Source organism: Cetorhinus maximus, chromosome 14 (assembly GCF_964194155.1).
Source record: "Cetorhinus maximus chromosome 14, sCetMax3.hap1.1, whole genome shotgun sequence".
NCBI lineage: Eukaryota > Metazoa > Chordata > Chondrichthyes > Lamniformes > Cetorhinidae > Cetorhinus > Cetorhinus maximus.
The window spans coordinates 70,409,476-70,428,808 of NC_135892.1; the positions used below are offsets into that span (position 1 = coordinate 70,409,476).

The window sequence follows — 19,333 nt, forward strand, 5'->3', positions numbered from 1 at the left end:
TTGAAGCCTAGAATGCCTTACACTTATGTACAAAACTGGGCCAATGCTCCAGTGAGCTTTCTAAGCTGCCCATCTCGCATCTGCCTGTCTCAGGTCTGCTTCAGGAGGTGGCAGCTCCAACTCCAGCCCATTCTTGACAGCACACCATGAAGATAGCATGGGCCAGTACTGCCAGACAGGATGCAGGATCTCTTGACATGCAATTCTCACCTCAAAGGGAAAATGTGGCCTTAAGAAAGGAGGGGCAACTATAGACCAAGTAACCTGATATCAGTAGTAGGGAATATGCTAGAATTTATTATTAGCAATGTGGTAACAAGGAACTTAGAAAATTATAATATGGCTGGGCAGAGTCAAAATGGATTAATGAGGAGGAAATAGTATTTGACAGGACTGTTAGAATTTTTTTTGAGGTTGTAACTACCAGGGTAGATGAGGGGGAACTAGTGGACATATCTGGATTTTCAAAAAGCACTCGGTAAGGTGCCACACAAGAGGTTATTAAACAAAATTAGGGCTCAAGGGAGAGAGATAATATAATAGCATGGCCTGAGGACTGGTTAACAGGGAGAAAATAGAGTGACTTGAAATAAAAGGGTCATTTTTGGGTTAGTGGTAATGCAAGCAGCAGTGCTTGGGCCTCAGCCTTTTTTAAATTCTTTCAAGGCATGTGGGCATCATTGGCTCAGCCAGCATTTATCACCTATCCCTAATTGCCCTTGAAAAGGCGGTGGTGAGCTGCTGCCTTGAATCACTGCAGTCCATGTGGTCAGGTACACCAACAGCGCTATTAGGAAGGGAATTTCAGGTGGTGGTGATCCCATATAAATGCTGCCCTTGTCCTTCTAGGTGGTAGAAGTCACAGGTTTGGAAGCTGCTGTTGAAGGCGCCTTGGCGAGTTCCTGCGCATTTTGTGGATGGTACACGCTGTTGCCACTGTGCATCAGTGGTGGAGAGAGTGAATGTTTAAGGTGGTGGATGGGGTGCCAATAAAGTCAGCTGCTTTGCCCTGGATGGTGTCCAGCTTCTTGAGTGTTGTTAGAGCTGCGCTCATCCAGGCAAGTGGAGAGTATTCCATCACACTTCTAACTTGTGGAGAGGCTTTGAGGGAGTCAGCTGGTGAGTTACTCACTGTGGAATAACCAGCCTCTAATCTGCTTTTGTAGCCACAGTATTTAAATGGCTGGTCCAGTTCAGTTTCTGGTCAATGAGAACCCCCAGGATGTTGAAAGTGGGGGATTCAGCGAGGGTAATGCCACTGAATGTCAAGGGAAGATGGTTAGATACTCTTGCTGGAGATGGTCTTTGCCTGGCACTGTGTGGCATGAATGTTACTTGCCACTTACCATCCCAAGCCTAAATGTTGTCCAGGTCTTGCTGCATATGGGCATGGACTGTTTCAGTATCCGCGTCATCGCGAATGGTACTGGACATTGTGTAATCATCAGTTAACATACCCACATGTGACCTTATGATGGCAGGAAGGTCATTGATGAAGCAGCTGAAGATGGTTGTGCGTACGACACTACCTCGAAGAACTCCAGCAGTAAAGTCCTGGAACTGAGATGATTGATGTCCAACAACCACAGCCATGTTCCCTTGTGCTAGGTATGAATCCAACAAGTGGAGAGTTTTGCCCCTGATTCCCGTTGATTCCAGTTTTGCTAGGGCTCCTTGACGCCACACTTGGTCAACTGCTGTCTTGATGTCAAAGGCAATCACTCTCACCTCACTTCAGCTCTTTTGTCCATGTTTGGACCAAGGCAGAACCTCACCTGGGCACCAGTGAGCAGGTTATTGCTGTGTAAGTTCCATTCGATATAGCACTGTTGATGACACCTCCCAACACTTTGCTGATTATCGAGGGTAGACTGATGTGGGTGGCGGGGGGGGGTGGTAATTAGCCGGGTTGGATTTGTCATGCTTTTTGCGGGAAATTATGTAACCCAGATCTGTATTCATTGAGAGTTTAGAAGAATGAGAGATGATCTCTTTGAAACATATAAAATGCTTAACAGGCTTCATAGGGTTGATGCTGACAGGATGTTTCCGCTGGCTGGGTGAACTAGGGGTCACAGTCCAGAGTCTCAGAATAAGGGGTCTGCCATTTAGGACTGAAATGAGCAGAAGTTTCTTCACTCAATGGGTTATGAATCAATGCTATACCCCAGAAAGTTGAGGATAGTCAGTTGTTCAATGTATTCGAAACAAAGAACGAACGATTTTTAGATACTAAGGAAATCAAGGGATACGGGGATAGTATGGGATGGTAGAGTTGAGGTAGAAGATCAGCTAGAATATTGAATAGCTGAGCAGGTTCGAAGGGTCAAATGGCCTACTTGTGCTCCTATTTCTTGTGCTTCTCGTCACCTGATATATGTGTCCATATGTATTATTTCTCATGCTGCTAAATTACCACAGTTATACCACGAAATGAATTCAGCAACATGTGCAAGACTTCAAATGAAGTTAGCTGTTCAGATGTACTGAGCAGGAGTGTCAGTGGAAGGTTTGTTTCATATGACAATGTTAAAGTTTACTGCAGGTCAATCAGAGAGCAAAAAATTTCAGCAGTCTGTAGCTATAACCAAGGCAGTAGACCTGTGAAAGAGGCAATGGTGGCAGGCATTTACCTTAGACACCACTGATGTTTCCCTCCAAGCAAAATGGAAAAACAATTTTGCTGCCAATTTTTCATTTTAAAAACTACTGCCAAAGAGAAATCCAATTACAATTTAATTTCTTCCCTATCAATACATATTGTGAATACTTACATTCACAAAGTACCAATAACATTGATGGACATGGGTTGAATCGAATAACTAACAATGGGAAAAATTGTTCAGTTTGTACGATGTATTTTGTTTATTTGCTCATGGAGTGTGGATGTTACAAGTCAGCATTTATCTAATTACTTGAGGTGGTGATGGTGAGGCATCTTCTCGCAGAGCTCCAGTCCATGTGGTGACGGCATTCCTACAGTGCTGCTAGGGAGGGAGTTCCAGGATTTTGACGCAGCGACAAAGAAAGGAACAGCAATATATTTCCTAGTCAGGGTGGTGTGCGACTTGGAGGGGAAATTGCAGGTAGTGGTGTTCCCACGTGCCTGTTGACTGTTTAGGTGGCAGAGTTTGTGGGTTTGGAAGATGCTGTCGAAGACTTAGTGAGTTGCTCAAGTGCATCTTGTACATGGTGCATACTGATGCTACAGTGAGCCAATGGTGGAGGAAGTGAATGTTTATGGTGGTGGATGGGATGCTGATTAATCGGAGTTCTTTGTCCTGGCTGGTGTCAAGCTCCTTGAGTGTTATTGGAGATGCACTCATCCAGGCAAGTGGGGAGTATTTCTTCACACTCCTGACTTATGTCTTGTAGATACTGGAAAGGCTTTGGGGAGTTATGCAGTGAGTTGGTGGTAATGCTGTTGAATGTCATGGGGAAATGGTCAGACTCGCTCTTGTTGGAGATGGTCATTATCTGGTATTTGTGTGGTGTGAATGTTATTTGCCACTTAACAGCCCATGATTGAGTGTTGTCCAGGTCTTGCTGCATGGGGGCATGGACTGTTCCATTATCTGAGGAGTGGGGAACAGATCTGAACACCATGCAATCATCAGCAAACGTGCCTACTTCTAATTTGATGAAGGGAAGGTCATTGATAAAGCAGCTGGGGGGGGGGGGGGGGGTCGTGGTGGTGTGCTGAGGATAATGTAATAAAAGTGTAGGTCATACAGCACAGAAACAGGCCATTTCAACCCAGCATGTCTGTGCCAGATTTTGAAAGAGCTATTCAATTCACCCAGGTCCCTGCACTCTTTTTCCATAGCCCTGCAAATTCTTCCTTTATCCATTTACAAAAAAAGTTAATGCTTTATTGCATGTAATATGCACAGCTTAAATATTTCCCAATGAAAGAGAGATAAGCAACATGGACAGTTCAAATGCCAACACTGCATGAATGTCTGTGGATTTTTATCCACCTCACTCACAATGTTGGGCACAATAACTAGAATCAGCATTCACTGCTTTTAACAGAAATATATCAAAAGGAACACGTTACATAGGCTGCATAGGATATACAGTACAGAAACTGGCCATTCAGCCTAAGCATGCTGGCGTTTCAGTTCCATTCAAGCCTTCGCCCATCTTTTCTCATCTAACTATCAGCATAATCCTTCATTCCATCTCCCTGATATGCTTATCTTGTCTCCACATAATTGCATCAATATTATTCACTTCAACCAACTCCCTGTGCTAGTAAGTTCCACGTTCTCACCACACTCTAAGGCAGGGGAGTCGGTAACCCTTTTTTACTTCAAGAGCTTTTTTTTAAAAACCTGAAGAGTCTATTAAGAAATTTGCCCAAAACTGTTCATAGCCATAAAACAAAAAAGATTAAAAACTTAGCAAAACAATTTTCTACTAGGAAGAAAACATCAATAGCAAATTTACTTATAAAAATGAAAGAAAGAATATTTTTTGTCTTTGTGGTTTTGCAATAGACCTTGTAATAAATGAAATAATGTTCTTTTATTTTAAATTTGCCAGCGTGGTCATCTTTAAAATGGGGTTTTTGCTTAAAATTTTCAGAGCAAAGACCATTTTCCAGCCCATAGATTCTCATGATCCAAAAATAGCTTATAATGATATTCAGAATAATTTATTGTTTTCAACAATATTAGAAATACTAATTCTACAACCATAAAACCTGATGCTGGAATCCAAGGATTTCTGCTACTATTATGAGGTTTCTAACATCATTATATTTTGGGACTGCAGCTTTAAATTTAGGGTAATGAAGTAGTCATGTGACCTGTTCTGCAGTCTGCCTGACAGTAGGCCTGGGTGGTTTGTGGCAGCAGGGTCTGAACCTACCACTTCGCAGAGTCGTAAGGACCGCAGAGCCATTAAAAATGGGGGCAAGACCAGATTCTGGGATTCCCACCCTATTCCCAGCACCCCCAATTTTCACTGGCGCAGGATAGGGGTGTGGGTAGCAAGCCTGCACTGTGCACTCTCCACCTAGCTGACTCCATTGTGGGAGTAGGCATCTCCTAGCCACTTGCAATTTTTGTGAAGCAGTCCAACTTCTCCAAGACTCTTGCTTCTTGCCCCTCAGTGGAATCGTGAACCACAGTCTGGATTTTGAAAGATAAGACTGAGGCCTTACCATGCTCCCTCCATGCCGACTCATGCTCTCACCCTTCTCATGGCTCCTCATACCCTCCATGCCAACTCATGCCCTCCACCTATCCCCCAATGACCTCTCATACCCTCCATACCAACTCATGGCACTTCCATGCCCATTCATCCAGTATACACACTGTACAGAACCAAACGAACCCTATAGGGGCATGTGTGGACCTGCTTAAAAAACACCCTTTCTTATTAAAAAAAACTGCTGTTGCTGCAACACTATAAAAGTGTCAAACAACAAAACTTTTTAGGTATCAATAACAGAAGCTATAACCATTGGATGCCACATTATCTTGTGCAAATAAACATTGAGCCATTGACAAAAGAGATCATAGAAAGAAATAGATTGTAACATCATAAAGCTGTCAATCAGGCAAAATATTCCCTTCTCCCCAGCTGTGTCAACAAAGTAAAATATTTTATGTGAGTCTGGGCTCTCAGACAAGTATGCTGGTCAAGAACCCAGACTCACATAAAAGGATTACTTCAGTTGACACAGCTGGCAAGAAGGAACAACTCTGTCTGACAGCTTTCTGATGTTACAATAAGCAATATTTTCTGTGATCTATTTTGTTAATGCCTCAATGTTTATTTCCACAAGATGACAAGGTGTCAAAGGCTACAGGGCCTAAAATAGAAGCAAACAACTGGGACAAAATCTCAGAGAACCAAGATGGGCCTTTTAATCAGCCCACCTTGACATTTTTCTGCCCATATGGCCTTCTCCAATCTGTTTCTGGGGTGATCCACCCAACAGCATCCTGCACCCACTACCCCCACCTAGGAGCGAAAATTGGGTCTGACAGGGCAGTTTCTACTAAGGTAGAACTGCCGAGTAGGGAAATTTATCAATTCGAGTTGCCTGTCTCAGTAGCGGAAATCCAGCCCCAAGTCTCCCAGAGTCCCTGAACGGTGTTGTTGGTATTGGATATAGCAGTTGCGCTAGAAACTATCCATTCATTTCTAGGATGTAAAGGAGTTAGAGTCAGGGATAGCTAATTAATATTTCTACTTGAATGCAAGGTTATTGTGTTTCACATTGCTATGGGGAAGAGGGCAAATTAAGCTATTTTTAAGATCAGGTTACAGGTTTCCCTACAAAAACACAAAGGGCAGAATTTGATGGCACTGTCGCGGCGGAAGCGGGGCCATAAAATGTGGCGAGCTGTTCGAAAAGCCCAATGGCTTTGGAGGGACTGTAAAATCCCGCCGGCATAAAATTCCACCCAGGAAATAGAAGGAGTAGGCCATATGGCCTGTCAAGCCTGCTCTGCCATTCCATACGATCATGGCTGACATTGGGCTTCAACTCAACTTCCCCACCTGCTCCCCATATCCCTTGTTTTCCTGAGACACCAAAAACCTGTCTATCCTAGCCTTAAATGTGTTCAAAGATGGAGCATCCATAACCCTCTGGGGTACAGAATTCCAAAGATTCATAACCCTTCTGAGTGAAGTAATTTCTCTTCTTCTCACATCTCAGTCCTAAATCATCAACCCCTCATCCCGAGACTGTGTTCCTTTGTTTTAGATTCCCCTACAGATCAATGAATGCTGCAGACAGCAGAGGTTATGTGTGGTCACCAGAGAGAAGCTGCTTGGCTTTGCAAGTTACCACAGCCAGATTGGGGAGTGAGATAGTCTCTAGAAGAGAAGCATCCTGCAGCCATCTAAATATTTTGGGAGATTCATCCTGGCATGGCCAGGGAGAAGAATCGGAACAGGCTTTATTGCTGGTGGTGGATTTAAGGAACTCTCAGAAAACTGAAGAAAGTGGCTGGAGATGTTCACTTGAAATTACTACTTGGCGAAATGGGGATATGGGAACCCACTGGAAACCAGGAGCAACAGTGGACTGTTTGCTAAAAGGACTCTTAATTTCATGGGGAATGTGATGGGTGATAAGTATTAAAGTGTAGAAAATGGGAGATCAGTCAGGAGTGCATTGCAATAGCTGAGACTAGAGGTAGCAAAGGTATGAATGAAGGTTTCAGCTGCCTTGCCAGTGATGCCCACATTCCACAAACAAATAAAAAAAGATAAGCTGAGGCAGGGGGCAAATCATGCTATGTTATGGAGATGGAAATAGGCAGTCTTCGCAATGGCCCAAATGTGTGTTTGGAAAATAATCACGTGATCAGATGCGCCACCAAGATTGCACACAGTCTGGTTTAATCTCAAGACAGTTGCCAGGGAGCAGGATTGAGCTGGAAGCTACAGAACCAAGTTTGAAGTTGGTGCCAAAAACAATGGCTTCAGTCCTCCAAATGTGGAGAAGTCGAGGGAGATGGTGGTGGGGTAGAGTTGGGTATCATCAACGTACTTTTGAAAATAAATGCTGTGCTTTCAGATGATGTCACCGAGCAGCTGCATGTAGCTGAGAAATAGGAGGGGGCCAAGAATAGATCCTTCAGGGACACCAGAGATAATGATTTGGGAGCAGGAAGAGAAGTCATTGGAAGTCATCTCAGTACGAATAGATAGCTAAATGTGGAACCAGGCTAGAGCAGTCCCCATCCTGCTGGACAACAGTGGAGGGGCGGTGGAGGAGGGTGGCATGGTCAACTGTGTCAAAGGTTGCAGACAGGTCAAGAAGGATGAGGAGGCATAGTTTAACACTGTCACAGTCACACAATATGTCATTCATGACATTGTTTACCACTTTCTTCCTCCTCAGCCCTTTTTCAGCCACTTAACGATTTGCAACCTTGGTGTCATATTTGACCCCAAGATAAGTTTTCAACGACATAACTATGCCATCACTATGACTGCTTACTTCCACCTCCATAGCAATCACCCTATTCCACCCTGCCTTCACCAGCTAATCTGGTGAAAACATCATTCATGCCTTTGCAACTTCTTGACTTGACTATTCCAAAGTATCTTGGTCAGCATCTCACATTCTACTGCTCATGAACTTGAGCTCATCCAAAGCTCTGTTCCCGTGCCCCAACCTGTACCAAGTCCTGTTCATTTTTCAGCCCGGTGCACACTAACCTACATTGGCCGCAGCTAAGCAATGCCTCAATTTTAAAATCCTTATCCTTGTTTTCAAATTCCTCCATGGCTTCACCCTCCCTATCTTTATAATCCCCTCCAGCCCACGAACCTCTGAGATAACGTCACTCTGCTCATTTTGGTCACTTGAGCATTCCCAATTTTAAATTGCTCCACCATTGATGGCCATGCTTTCATCTGTCAAGGCCCTAAACTCTGGAATGCTCTCCCTAAAACCTTTTCACTTCTCTACCTCTCTCTCCTCCTTAAAACTTACCTCTTTAACTAAGCTTTTGGTCAGCTGTGATCATATGTGCCTGGTGTCATAGTTTATTTCCTGTAAAGCACTTTGGGATACTTTGTTGTGTTAAAAGGTGCCAAAAAAATACCTGTTGTTGCTGAAAGCCAAAGTTATGAAGATTGACCATTTGCTAAAATGATCAAAATGGATTTAGAAAATTAGGTTTCATTGTGTAGTGAATTACACACTTTTCTTTTGCCTTGGGATCCCAGTTTGAATCCACACCAAAGGAACAGATTATAAGTTCTGTTCTATGTGCTGACAGTAATGGTCCTAAATCAAAGAAGTCTGGATAGTTCCTATTCCGTAAAGGCCCACCACACAGAAACAGCCCACAATCTGACAGAAATAAACAATACATTCAACTGAACCCTGATCAGTGGGTCTTGATGTTGACCTTATTCCCATAGCCAACATCCCTCACTATGATGAAATGAGAGAGCTGCTGGTGAGCAAAGAGAATCATCAGGCAATCTTAAAAATAATGATGGGGCTACAATAGAGGAATCCTAGACCTGAACAAACTACTACACACCATAATCCTGACATAAATTTGGGTTCCTAACCCTTCAGAATTACTCTGGAGTCAAGTCTTTAGGAATTAAAAATTAATCTCCTGGGCACTGCAGCAAGTGTCCCAGCAGAAAATCATAGCAGCATTAAAAAAGAATGCTTTTCTCTCCATATTCTGCAAAAACCTCCCATTAGTCAAAACAATTCCAATAATGGAGAAAAAAGACTTGTGTAAAGTGGTTGGAAATCATGTGATGAAACCTCCAGGAACATGTTCAACCAGTGTTTGCATTTCTACATAAGGTGAGTCTTTGTGGGTCCATATTGCAGAGATGCGTGCATTCTCTAATTTTTATAATCATTCAGGTAGGGTTACAGCCTGTAGACTTAAAAATTCTTTTCGTAACAGAATCCAGAATTTCTGACCAATACAATCTATTACCAATCTATTTCAAATGCCTTATTATCATTTCACTTACCATTGGGAACAAAACATATTCCCTGAGGAAATCCTGGGACTCATACTGTCCATAATCTCCAAAATCAGCTGTAAAGAAAGAGAACAGGTTGGCAATAATTCTTATTGAATTAACCCTTTCACAAAACATATATCACAATCAATTTATGGTGGATGTAGTAAAATTAGTAACAATATTATAAATATTAAAAAGGATTTGAAGGGCAAGCCATTTTGCAACTGACAATGATAAGATTTGGAATCAGAAGTAGTTAGGATGCAAAGTGATGACTCCACTATACTGCTAATTCAAGTTCTGCAAATTCTCCTAATTGTCTGCTTGGTGAAGGCAGCATGTAGCCAAATCCAACAGGTCTAATAGCTCCCAGGTTTATTTTCTGCTCTGTACTGATCTCTTTGATTTCAGTTGAGGGGACAGTAGTTCTGCTATAATTGACCCAATTGTCCCTAGGCTAGGGAGAAACAACAATTTTTTTTAAAATATCAGTCAGGATCACAATCCAGTTTCTCTCTAAACCGCATGTGTATAGATATCTTACGCATTTAAGACTGACCATTGTAAGATACCAAAGTGCACCCTTGGATTTTCAGCGCTACAAGTGTCACTTTGCCCAGAAAGCCTGGCTTCAGACTGCACCATCTGAGCAGCAGTCTGGGTTAGTAATAGGCAACAGTAAGGGCATTGGCAATGTGGCAGTGGTGAGAGGATGAATGCTATTATCCTAGGTGAGGACAGCAGGTTTGTATTCCCTGGAGCTACTGCCCACCCCCCTCAGGATGTAGCCTCAACAATTCTGCCAATCTGTTGGAGAATAGATTGCTGGACTGCTGTGATACCCTGCAAGCCCCTTTGAACAATGGTATCTGCAGCTATAATGGCAGGAGAAAGTGGTTGCATTTTAGGCAAGCCGAGCTTCCATAGCAGCAGGCTAACCTTACATGACAGCAATCTGAACTTCCACCGGTATACCCAGATGTTAGATGGCTTTTGGCAGTGCTGCACTGAAAGCTGAGACAGTGGTCATCAAATGTTGCATCATGGCTAGTCTGCAAGTGTGCTACTGGAGTTGGTCACCACTTTTCACACTGGAGAGGATGGACCATAATCTCTGTGCAAAGCCCTGTACCAAGTGTCTTCCAGACTCTACTGTGCATCTTGACATTGACCACAGGACTTTGAGCAGGCCTGCACCAAGCATTTCATTGTGCATATGCAACAATCTTCTTCTGTAGGCTGCTCAAAGACCTCATCTGAGTCCCCAGCAGCAGCATTTGCATGTGACCTTGCCTTCCAGCGAGTTGGCACCTGTGCCACCCTAGTCCCCTGCCCTGCCTGAAGGCCATTCATAACAGTGTCACATACCACGTGAAGATCCTGTCCCTAAGTCATCCTCTAGAGTACGCGCAATCTCTTGAGCTGGTGGCTAGTGTGTGAGAGCGAGTAACAGTGCTTCTTTATCATTATCTTTCACTCTTCTACCACTGCCTGGATAGGTTGCAGTTCATTATGTTCGCTTGGCTGAGAACCCGGATGTTTATTTGATTAACAGAATACCTGCCCTCCAGTGGAAACGTTGTTTGATTGACAGTTCAGGCTCTCTGATCTCTGCATCAATTTCACAATGTTTATTGACACAAGTTAAGTGGATTCAAGTAGTTTTGGCTTGTGGTTTTTGAAACTTCAAAGGGCCTGGATGATTGACACTTATATTAGCTTTCAGTCCAGGCCTTTTTTTAAAAATGAGAAATTTATCAGTGAAGTACATTTTTTCAAAGCTTTTTTTTTACACATCCCACTTTACACTGTGATGTTAATTGGTTCTAGAGCACGTACTGTGGGTCAATGGGCATGCAAGTGCCAGAGTTCAGCATAGGTAGCATGAGGGAACACAGGGGGTGCGTGGAACGGCAGAGCCTCAAATAAAGGGTAAGAGGGGACATAGGGAGTGTATGGGGGGGGGGGCAGAGTCCATCATAGGTGGCACGAAGGGACATATGGGGTGTACAGGGAGGGCGGGGGGGGGGGGTGGAAAAGAGAGGTGAAAGAGCCTGGCATGGTGGCATAAGGGGACATGGGGTGGGTGGAAGGGCAGAGCCTGGCATAGGGGACATGAGGTGGCATGGATGGGGCACGGAGAATGTTTGCAGGGTGAAGGGGGTGTGAGCAGTGAGGGCTAGAGGGCCTTTATGTTACTTCTTCCACTGGGACAAATTCCCAACGCACCAAGGCAGGCCTTTTAAACATCCCACTTCTGCACCTGGCAGTCCCTGTGGCTGTTACCAGACTTCCTCCCTGGTTGGCTGGCTCGACTCCAGCCCCCACCCGGCCCCCAGCAATGAAGATCCTGCCTTGCAGGGCACTTCCTCCCAAGGCAGGCGAGCTGAGCTAAGAATTTTCCTGACTCCCCCTACCTGCCGCGAGGTTAAAAATCCAGGCCACGATGACTGGGCAATTTCAGAGCTGGAGGCAGGGGAGCAAAGTGTCCTGATAAATTTCCCCAACTTTCATCATAAAACTATAAATAACAAAAAGTTGCATGTTTCCAATAAACAGAGAGGTCTATTAAAATATTGAAAAATGTTCAATCATTTCTTTTTTAGATTAGGATAGTACTGAAATTTACAAAGGGATGTCAATTTTTAATTGCTGGAAAGTTTGCAACCAACAGTCGAAAGGGATCATGTAGGAGGCCTGGAAGTAGTATAAGGATATGGCAGCCAGTCTTGTTGAGGAAAGTTTTGGTAAAAAAATGATTAATAAAACACACCTTATACAAATATACAAAGAAAGCAAGCAGTAAATACTGGAAATTCTGAAATCAAATATTAAAAAAAAATGTTCGTGTTTTGCATGTAGACACTTTAGTCAGAGCCCAAGTGTACAAGTTCAGTTTCAGTATGGATTATCAATATTGTAAACCAATGCTGCCCAATATGTCAGGCACTTGTAACATGTGGTAAACTGGAAATCCAAATGTGGCAAATTGCATTTTTGGCTAACAAATGAAAAATGAGTAATAGACACGGTCGTTAGGCATTTGATGTCCATAATCATATTTGCATGGCATGTGCACTTTGTGTTTTTGGGTATTTGATGATGAGTAGCAAGATGATTGTGTGAGCTGTATTTCCTGGGTTACTGCTGATTGTCTGCTAAAATGGTGTGTAACAGTTGAAACCGTACCACAGAAACACCTGCAAATTGTTTAGAGAGGGGAGCAGTCATCAGGATCAGTTCAGCCAATTGGAATAACCGTTCCAAGGCAGCAGAGGAATGCAAGTCAAACTGATAATGAGCAGCTCCAACAAATCAAGGCAAGGACTGCATTCTGGATGCAGGAACAGGGACGGATCTGGTGCGGCTCATGCAAGTCAATATTCTTTGCACTTACTCCGATTACAGCAAAGTACTGCTCACAACTGCTGGACAAAAACTTAGAAGCTTGATTAAGATGTGCTGTGCCTAATAAATTCATGCTAGAATTCAAAACTTTGGTGAAAAAGACTGTAACGATTTGCACTGAATGGTGGTACAATAGATGTTTGTTAAGTAAATATATGCCTGAAGTACATTTACCAATACTAAGGTGTTTTCTATCAAGATTGGTGCTTTCTACTAAGGTTAGTGTGTGTTGTGAAATTGCTGTCACCATAGCTACTCCAGCAGCTAGTTCATCAACTTTATAGGACAACACTGTTGTAAACTTTAAATGTTTAAACATATTGAACCTAAAACTGGTTTATTACTGCTAGCCAACATTACAACTTACCACATCTTCAAATCTAGCCTGTAAAGTAATCTCATATAAACCATTTTAACAAATGGAGCACTTGTTCCACAACCAATAAACCAGATCTTAAATTCCCTGAGACTCAACACAGCTGCAGTACACATTCCTGAGTCCCTTCACACCTACATAACAGTTTCACACTTTGTAGGTGCCAGGAATTCCATTCACTACAATTGATCTCACGCCACAAAAAGCAGGGTACTTATAAATGCAAAAGGTCCAACTTCTTTGCTTTGGTCAAGATAAAAATATGCAAATGTGTAAATACTGTTCTGTTTACTTACATGTCCCATCTCTCTAGCTTGGAAAAACAGTTACTGCTTTAACTTGATGTAACTCACTCCTGCACACTAAACTCTCCATGTCAGACATGAATCTACAAAAAATAACTTTGCATGGCTTCACTACTAGTATAAAGCTTCACTTGACACTAGCACAAATTGAATATAAGGCTAAACTAGATCAGATTCTCCAACCCACTCACTGCTTGAGAGGTTCTGTATCTGATGTATTAAAATAAGTGGGTTACCATCAACATTATGGTGGGAAAATCTTGGTTAATATGTTTGTGTATCTAAACAATTTATTTTTGTGCCCTAAAAATCTCTTCCCTGTAATTTGCTACAACTAAAACCTATTTCTTGATTTACAGTGCAGAGAATCTCTGACAAATGTACTCTAGGCATAGTCTAGATAGAGCATACTCTAGATCTACTCTGACACCTGGTTTTGGATCCTCTATTATTACACCAAAATGGCCTTTCTATATCTGAGAGCTTGAACAGTGATTGCCAATGGATAATGACACTGGGCGAGATTGTGCAGCCAAACTTGCCCTATTTTCACCCTGCATCATACACAAACACTTTCTGGATATCAAACAGCAGTGGAAATCTCATCTGCTTTTTTTCCTCCATTTTAGAATCCTTCTGCCGTACTGACTGAGATCAGGGCCTTTTTTTGAAATAATACCCAAATGAAAGAAAGACAAATTTGAAAATCCAATTTATTTTGCATCATATTCAGAATTATATTTGCTGCTAATCCCAGTTACTTTATTCACACATCTGTCCATATGAGGAAATAAAAAGGATGTGCCAAACACACAAACAATTTTGTACTGATGCGTGCTTAGATTGATTTCCAAGAAATTAGCAGTCCCAGGTCTGTCATAGTGTTAAATTCTGCTTGCTTGTTCCCACAGCAGAATAAGAACCCAGTCTATGTTCTATTGCCAAAAGAATGAAGCCATATTTAGTAGAATAAATAGTGGGAGCAATCTCACAGAATCTAGTTTCCAGGCCTGACCTAAACAAAGCAGCAGCATAAAAAGCAGCAATGGACCATAGGTCTGCTTAGCTTATTAGATGAAATTTTCTTAACTATTTATGGCAGAAAACACCCTCACACCCCCACCCCAAGCACCACCCCTGAAGCTACTAATGGGAGAGGTAGACTGCATGGTAGTGTTGCCTACAGAGCAGACAAATCAAAGATTTGTTCTCTGGTATAGGCTAAGTTTAAACAAGGCAGAACAGTTGTATTGAGTGATTCAACTAGGGAGTAAGAAAAACCAACTGAAATTTCCCATTGGTGTAAAGTAACATTTACTAAAGAGGAAAAGAGAAAGAGGAAAGCGAATACATAAATGTGGATATGAATGTATGCATAAATCTGTGTAGTGAATGTCTCTATGTTCAAATAGCCAGCCATTGTTTACAGTCGCACCTGGAAAAAAGCCAGAGCATTCAGATTGTGGGGCTAAATTTTACAGGCCACCCGTGGGCAGGAAAATAGGCAGGTGGACCTGTAAGGGTGCCGTGCCTTCAGTAGTGTGACTGCCGCCAGCCTGCCTACCCACGTGGCCAGATTTAGGCCCTTATTTGGAAAATTAATGCCCAATTAAGGGCCCTCATTCCGATGCTGTTCTGATTTCACAGGTAGTGGGAGAGACCTGTGCCAACGTGTGGCCTGGCTGGTTTAACCCTGCGGACAGGTCAGCGAAAGGACAGGGGGTGCCTCCTTCCTGGGCCTCCTGTGCCTCACTCCCAGTTTTGCCTCCCCATGTCCACCCTTCTTCCTGCCCTATCCAACATGCTCTACCCTCTGCCAACCTCCTTGCTGAGGCCTGCCAACCCAGCCCCGGTGTGATCTTGGACTTACCTGGGTTTGGGCGCATCAATAGTTCCTCTTCCTCCCAGGTCTCCTGCAATACCAGCAGTGGCCACCTATCTTAGTGTGGCACAGAGCTGTTGGCCTCTGACTGACCAGTAACTCTATGAGGTGGACCTTCCTCCTGGAAACAGATGAAGTACTGCCTCATAATTAATGGGCTGTCTCCCAAAAAGTTAAAGTGGAGCAAACTGGCCAAATGTAGATGGGCTCAACTACAAAATTTACGCTGGAGGGGATAGAGAGCCTGCCCTCAGCAGATAGTCCAGCCCATGCAGTTTGTAATATCCTGTTCTTGTTTAAATGCCCAGGGATTAATCTCATACCAACAGATGAGAACAGAAAAATTGTAGGTATATAATGATGAGCACTAGATTTTGAACGTTGTGTCAGTTCCAGCTTCTATAAGGGAGTATTACTCCACTGTCAGATTGGAATTGGTTTCAGAGATGATGCAGCTGAGTCAAAGGGGGATTCACCGGCTACATTCCAAGATATTCAAGTTAAATTTATGTTGCTGCATATGTAAAATTTAGGGTCTACACAAGGGCAATAGCTTCTGAGAGCAGCATTAACGTAAGACAAAAATTTTGCAATTATACGCTTACCTTGCACAGCTAAACCAGCTAGCCTGATGCCTTGCTCCAACGTACAAGGAAGTCGTCCATCGAGCACATCTTTCTTTACTTGAAGATAATACTGATACCTGAAATGAGTACAGAACATCACCGTCAAGTGGTGCAGATCAATTTTATAAGTTGGATAAGTACCCTTTTCTTAAAAAAAAAACAAGATTTTGTATATTACCTTGGACAGCAATTGGTTGTATAGACCATCAGATCAATAATAAAAAGGAAAAGTGACAGCAAAGAATAAAGCAGGAAAACTGCTTGCATTTAAAACTTTCTCTGTGGTTCAACATAAGGCAATGAACCGTGAAGATACTTTTGATCTCTGAGCTATTCTGAGAAACTTACCTCAGCCTGATTGCCAGTTCAATTGGTCTCAGTGCCACTGAACTATGAAAGGAGGACGACAAAGAAAAGGAGAGGGGACTGCAGCTTCTGAACTCTTAAAACAAGGCAGGGACATGTGTATGTTACATAAATGGATGGCAAGGGTAAGGTGTGGCTGTGTGTTAATTTTCAACCTCATCCCCCAATACATTTATATACCCACACAACTAAGCGGTATACTCTAATAAAAACAAAGTGCTGGAAAAACTCAGCAAGTCTGGCAGCATCTGTGGAAAGGGAAACAGAGTTAACGTTAATTCCAATATGACTCTTCTTCAGAACTGCAGGGAGGTAGAAATGTGATGGGTTTTATGCTGTTGATAAATGGGGGTGTCAGGTGGAACAAAAGGGAAAGTCAGGGACAGGTCAGAGGGTGGGCGAGATTAACTGACAAAATTGTCATGGAACAAAAGGTAAAGGGAGTGCTAACGGTAGTAGTAAAGAAGCAAACCATTGGTCCAGGGTAGGTGTTAATAGCAGAATAAAGGTCAGCTCTATCTGAAAACAAAAACATGGGAACAAGATACAGATTGGCACTTGGGGAAAAAAAATCAAAATGTAGGCCTGGGTTCATGGTCTGAAGTTGTTGAACTCAATGTTAAGTCCACAAGGCTGTAAAAGTGCCTAATCAGGTGGACAGGTTTGTTTCCTCCAGCTTGTGCTGGGCCTCACTGCAGAAGGTACAGGACAGAAATGTGAGCATGAGAGGGAGATGGCGAATTGAAATGGCAAGTAACTGGAAGGTCGGGTCATGCTTATGGACTGAGCAAAGATATTCCGCAAAGCAGCCACCCAATCTGCATCTGGTCTCCCCAGTGTACAGGAAGCCACATGTTGAGCAGCTGCCTGACCTTCCCTTTTGTTCGACATGACCTGCCCCCATTTTTCAACGGCATGAAACCCATCATATATCTAACTCCCTTCAGTTCTGAAGAAGTCATATTGGCCTCAAAACATTAACTCTTTCTCTCTCTCCACAGATGCTGCAAGACCTGAGTTTTTTCCAGCACTTTGTTTTATTGGAGATCTCCAGCATCTGCAGTATTTTGCTTTTATAAATGGTATTCTGTGTCTGGACTAAGGCCCAAAGATCTGTTACTTGTTGAGGTAGTAGATGGTTACTAGCCTCACCACAGCTCACTGTCTTCAGAAGAATATGGCATAAAATGGGATAAATACCAAGGGGAAAAAAAGGTCAGTGGTGCTTTTGGAACATTAATGTAAATGTCCACTACCCAAGCTGAATAAACAAATGGGTCCCAGCTGTCAATAAATATTTACTGCTAAACAGATCTTAAAACAATATTGGAGCAAAGACAACTTTTTTTCCCCCCAAGAGACTATGTAAATATCTGAGTAAGTATAACCTTCAGGTCTAAATTTTACAGTGACAGCATTTGCACACATATATGGTATGTTGATGGTTGCTTGCCAAGACCGTGCAATGTGCCATGTTGCTATAACATGTTTACTATGTCATAGCTGAACAATACTGCTACTGTAGAAATGTGCTTTCACATATTGTTGTCACCCAGAGTTACCACACATACTACAACCTGGCACTGGTGCAATACCTTTTCCAACCACGGAACAATGATAATATAAATACTGCTAAGTTGCAGAATTGTCAGCCCATTTGAGACAAACACAAGACTATTTCCATTTGCTGAAATCAAAACTTTGATTATGCAGGTGCAGTTTCTTCCTAGTTAATGAAAATACATTACTCTTCTACAGTTTATAGTCAATCTTGAACTGCATTTTCTGTTAGTACAATTAGAAATTAAGGGAAAAAAGCAGATTGTCCTCTCACATTAACTTTACAACAGGATATTATGTTACAGCTAGAAATTTCATGCAGTCAGTCAGTCTCCAAGTTTATTATAAAATAGTTAAATGAAACACCATGGCTTCATCCTGTCCAAAGGCACTGTGGAAGAAGTAGATTTTAAGGAGGTGTTTTCACATGTGAGGAAATACAGTAAGGTAAAGAGGTTTCAGGAGGAAGTTTCAGAATGTGGGGTCAAGATGGCTGAAGACACTTCCACTGATGGTAAGAGTGGGGAATGGAGTGTGGAACACACAGTAAAGCAGATTTGTAAGAATGGAACATGCATGGAAGGAGGGCTGAGAAGTTAGAGAGGGGCATGGCAACAGAGTGATTTGAGGATGCGAATGAGGATATTGAATCAAATGCGCTAAAGACATTGAAAAGGTCGACTCAGGAGATCACCGCAGTTTTCTGCAGCAGGAGTGAAAATATGAGTTTCAATACACTTTGCTTCTAGATCATTTAGGTACAAAACATGGTTTATCAACATTAAACTGGCAGGATTTTAACTGTAAAAAGTCAGTACCCACTTTTTCAAAAGCAATTCAGTGACTACAAGGGGGCAACTTCCAAGAAATAACACAGGGTGTAAGTCAATGTACAGAAAGCAGCTGTTCGCTTACACTTTAATGTCGACAATTCTGTTGTGAAGGTATAGTGTGATTTGGAATTACTCACAATTTAAATGGGTATTTTTGAGGAGTTACTTATTCACTGCTGAGCAAACATTGATCCACAGGATCTTATGGAAAGAAATTTGAGCGCCTCTACTACTGGACTTTTTTTGAACAGAAAACAAAGCATTTCTTCCATTTTTCAGACTGAATAACAATTTGATCTTTCAACACAGTAAGCAAACAACCTTTTGTCCCGAATTGGAGGCTAGTCTGTTAAAACGAAGTGCTCAGATATGGGAGGCCCACTTAAGGATGCATTTTTAATTTACACATCCTGAACATAATAGTTTCTTTGTGACTGTACACTGCAACAAATAGAGCACAATGAAAATGTCAACTTAGAGAGGAACACTCCAGAATT

The 19,333-nt window shown here is 42.4% G+C and overlaps 1 protein-coding gene across 3 annotated transcripts in view; it reads right to left on the bottom strand.

The window, feature by feature from the left end:
* Positions 1 to 19,333, bottom strand: part of LOC144689724 (tyrosine-protein phosphatase non-receptor type 14-like) — a 283,673-nt gene that overhangs the window by 72,908 nt on the left and 191,432 nt on the right. For all 3 annotated transcript variants that reach the window (XM_078557065.1, XM_078557062.1, XM_078557063.1), the window contains 2 exons: positions 16,057 to 16,154; positions 9,487 to 9,554 (listed from right to left, as the gene is read on the bottom strand). In XM_078557065.1, coding sequence (XP_078413191.1) covers positions 9,487 to 9,554; positions 16,057 to 16,154 — 166 coding nt within the window. The remainder of the gene's footprint in view (positions 1 to 9,486; positions 9,555 to 16,056; positions 16,155 to 19,333) is intronic.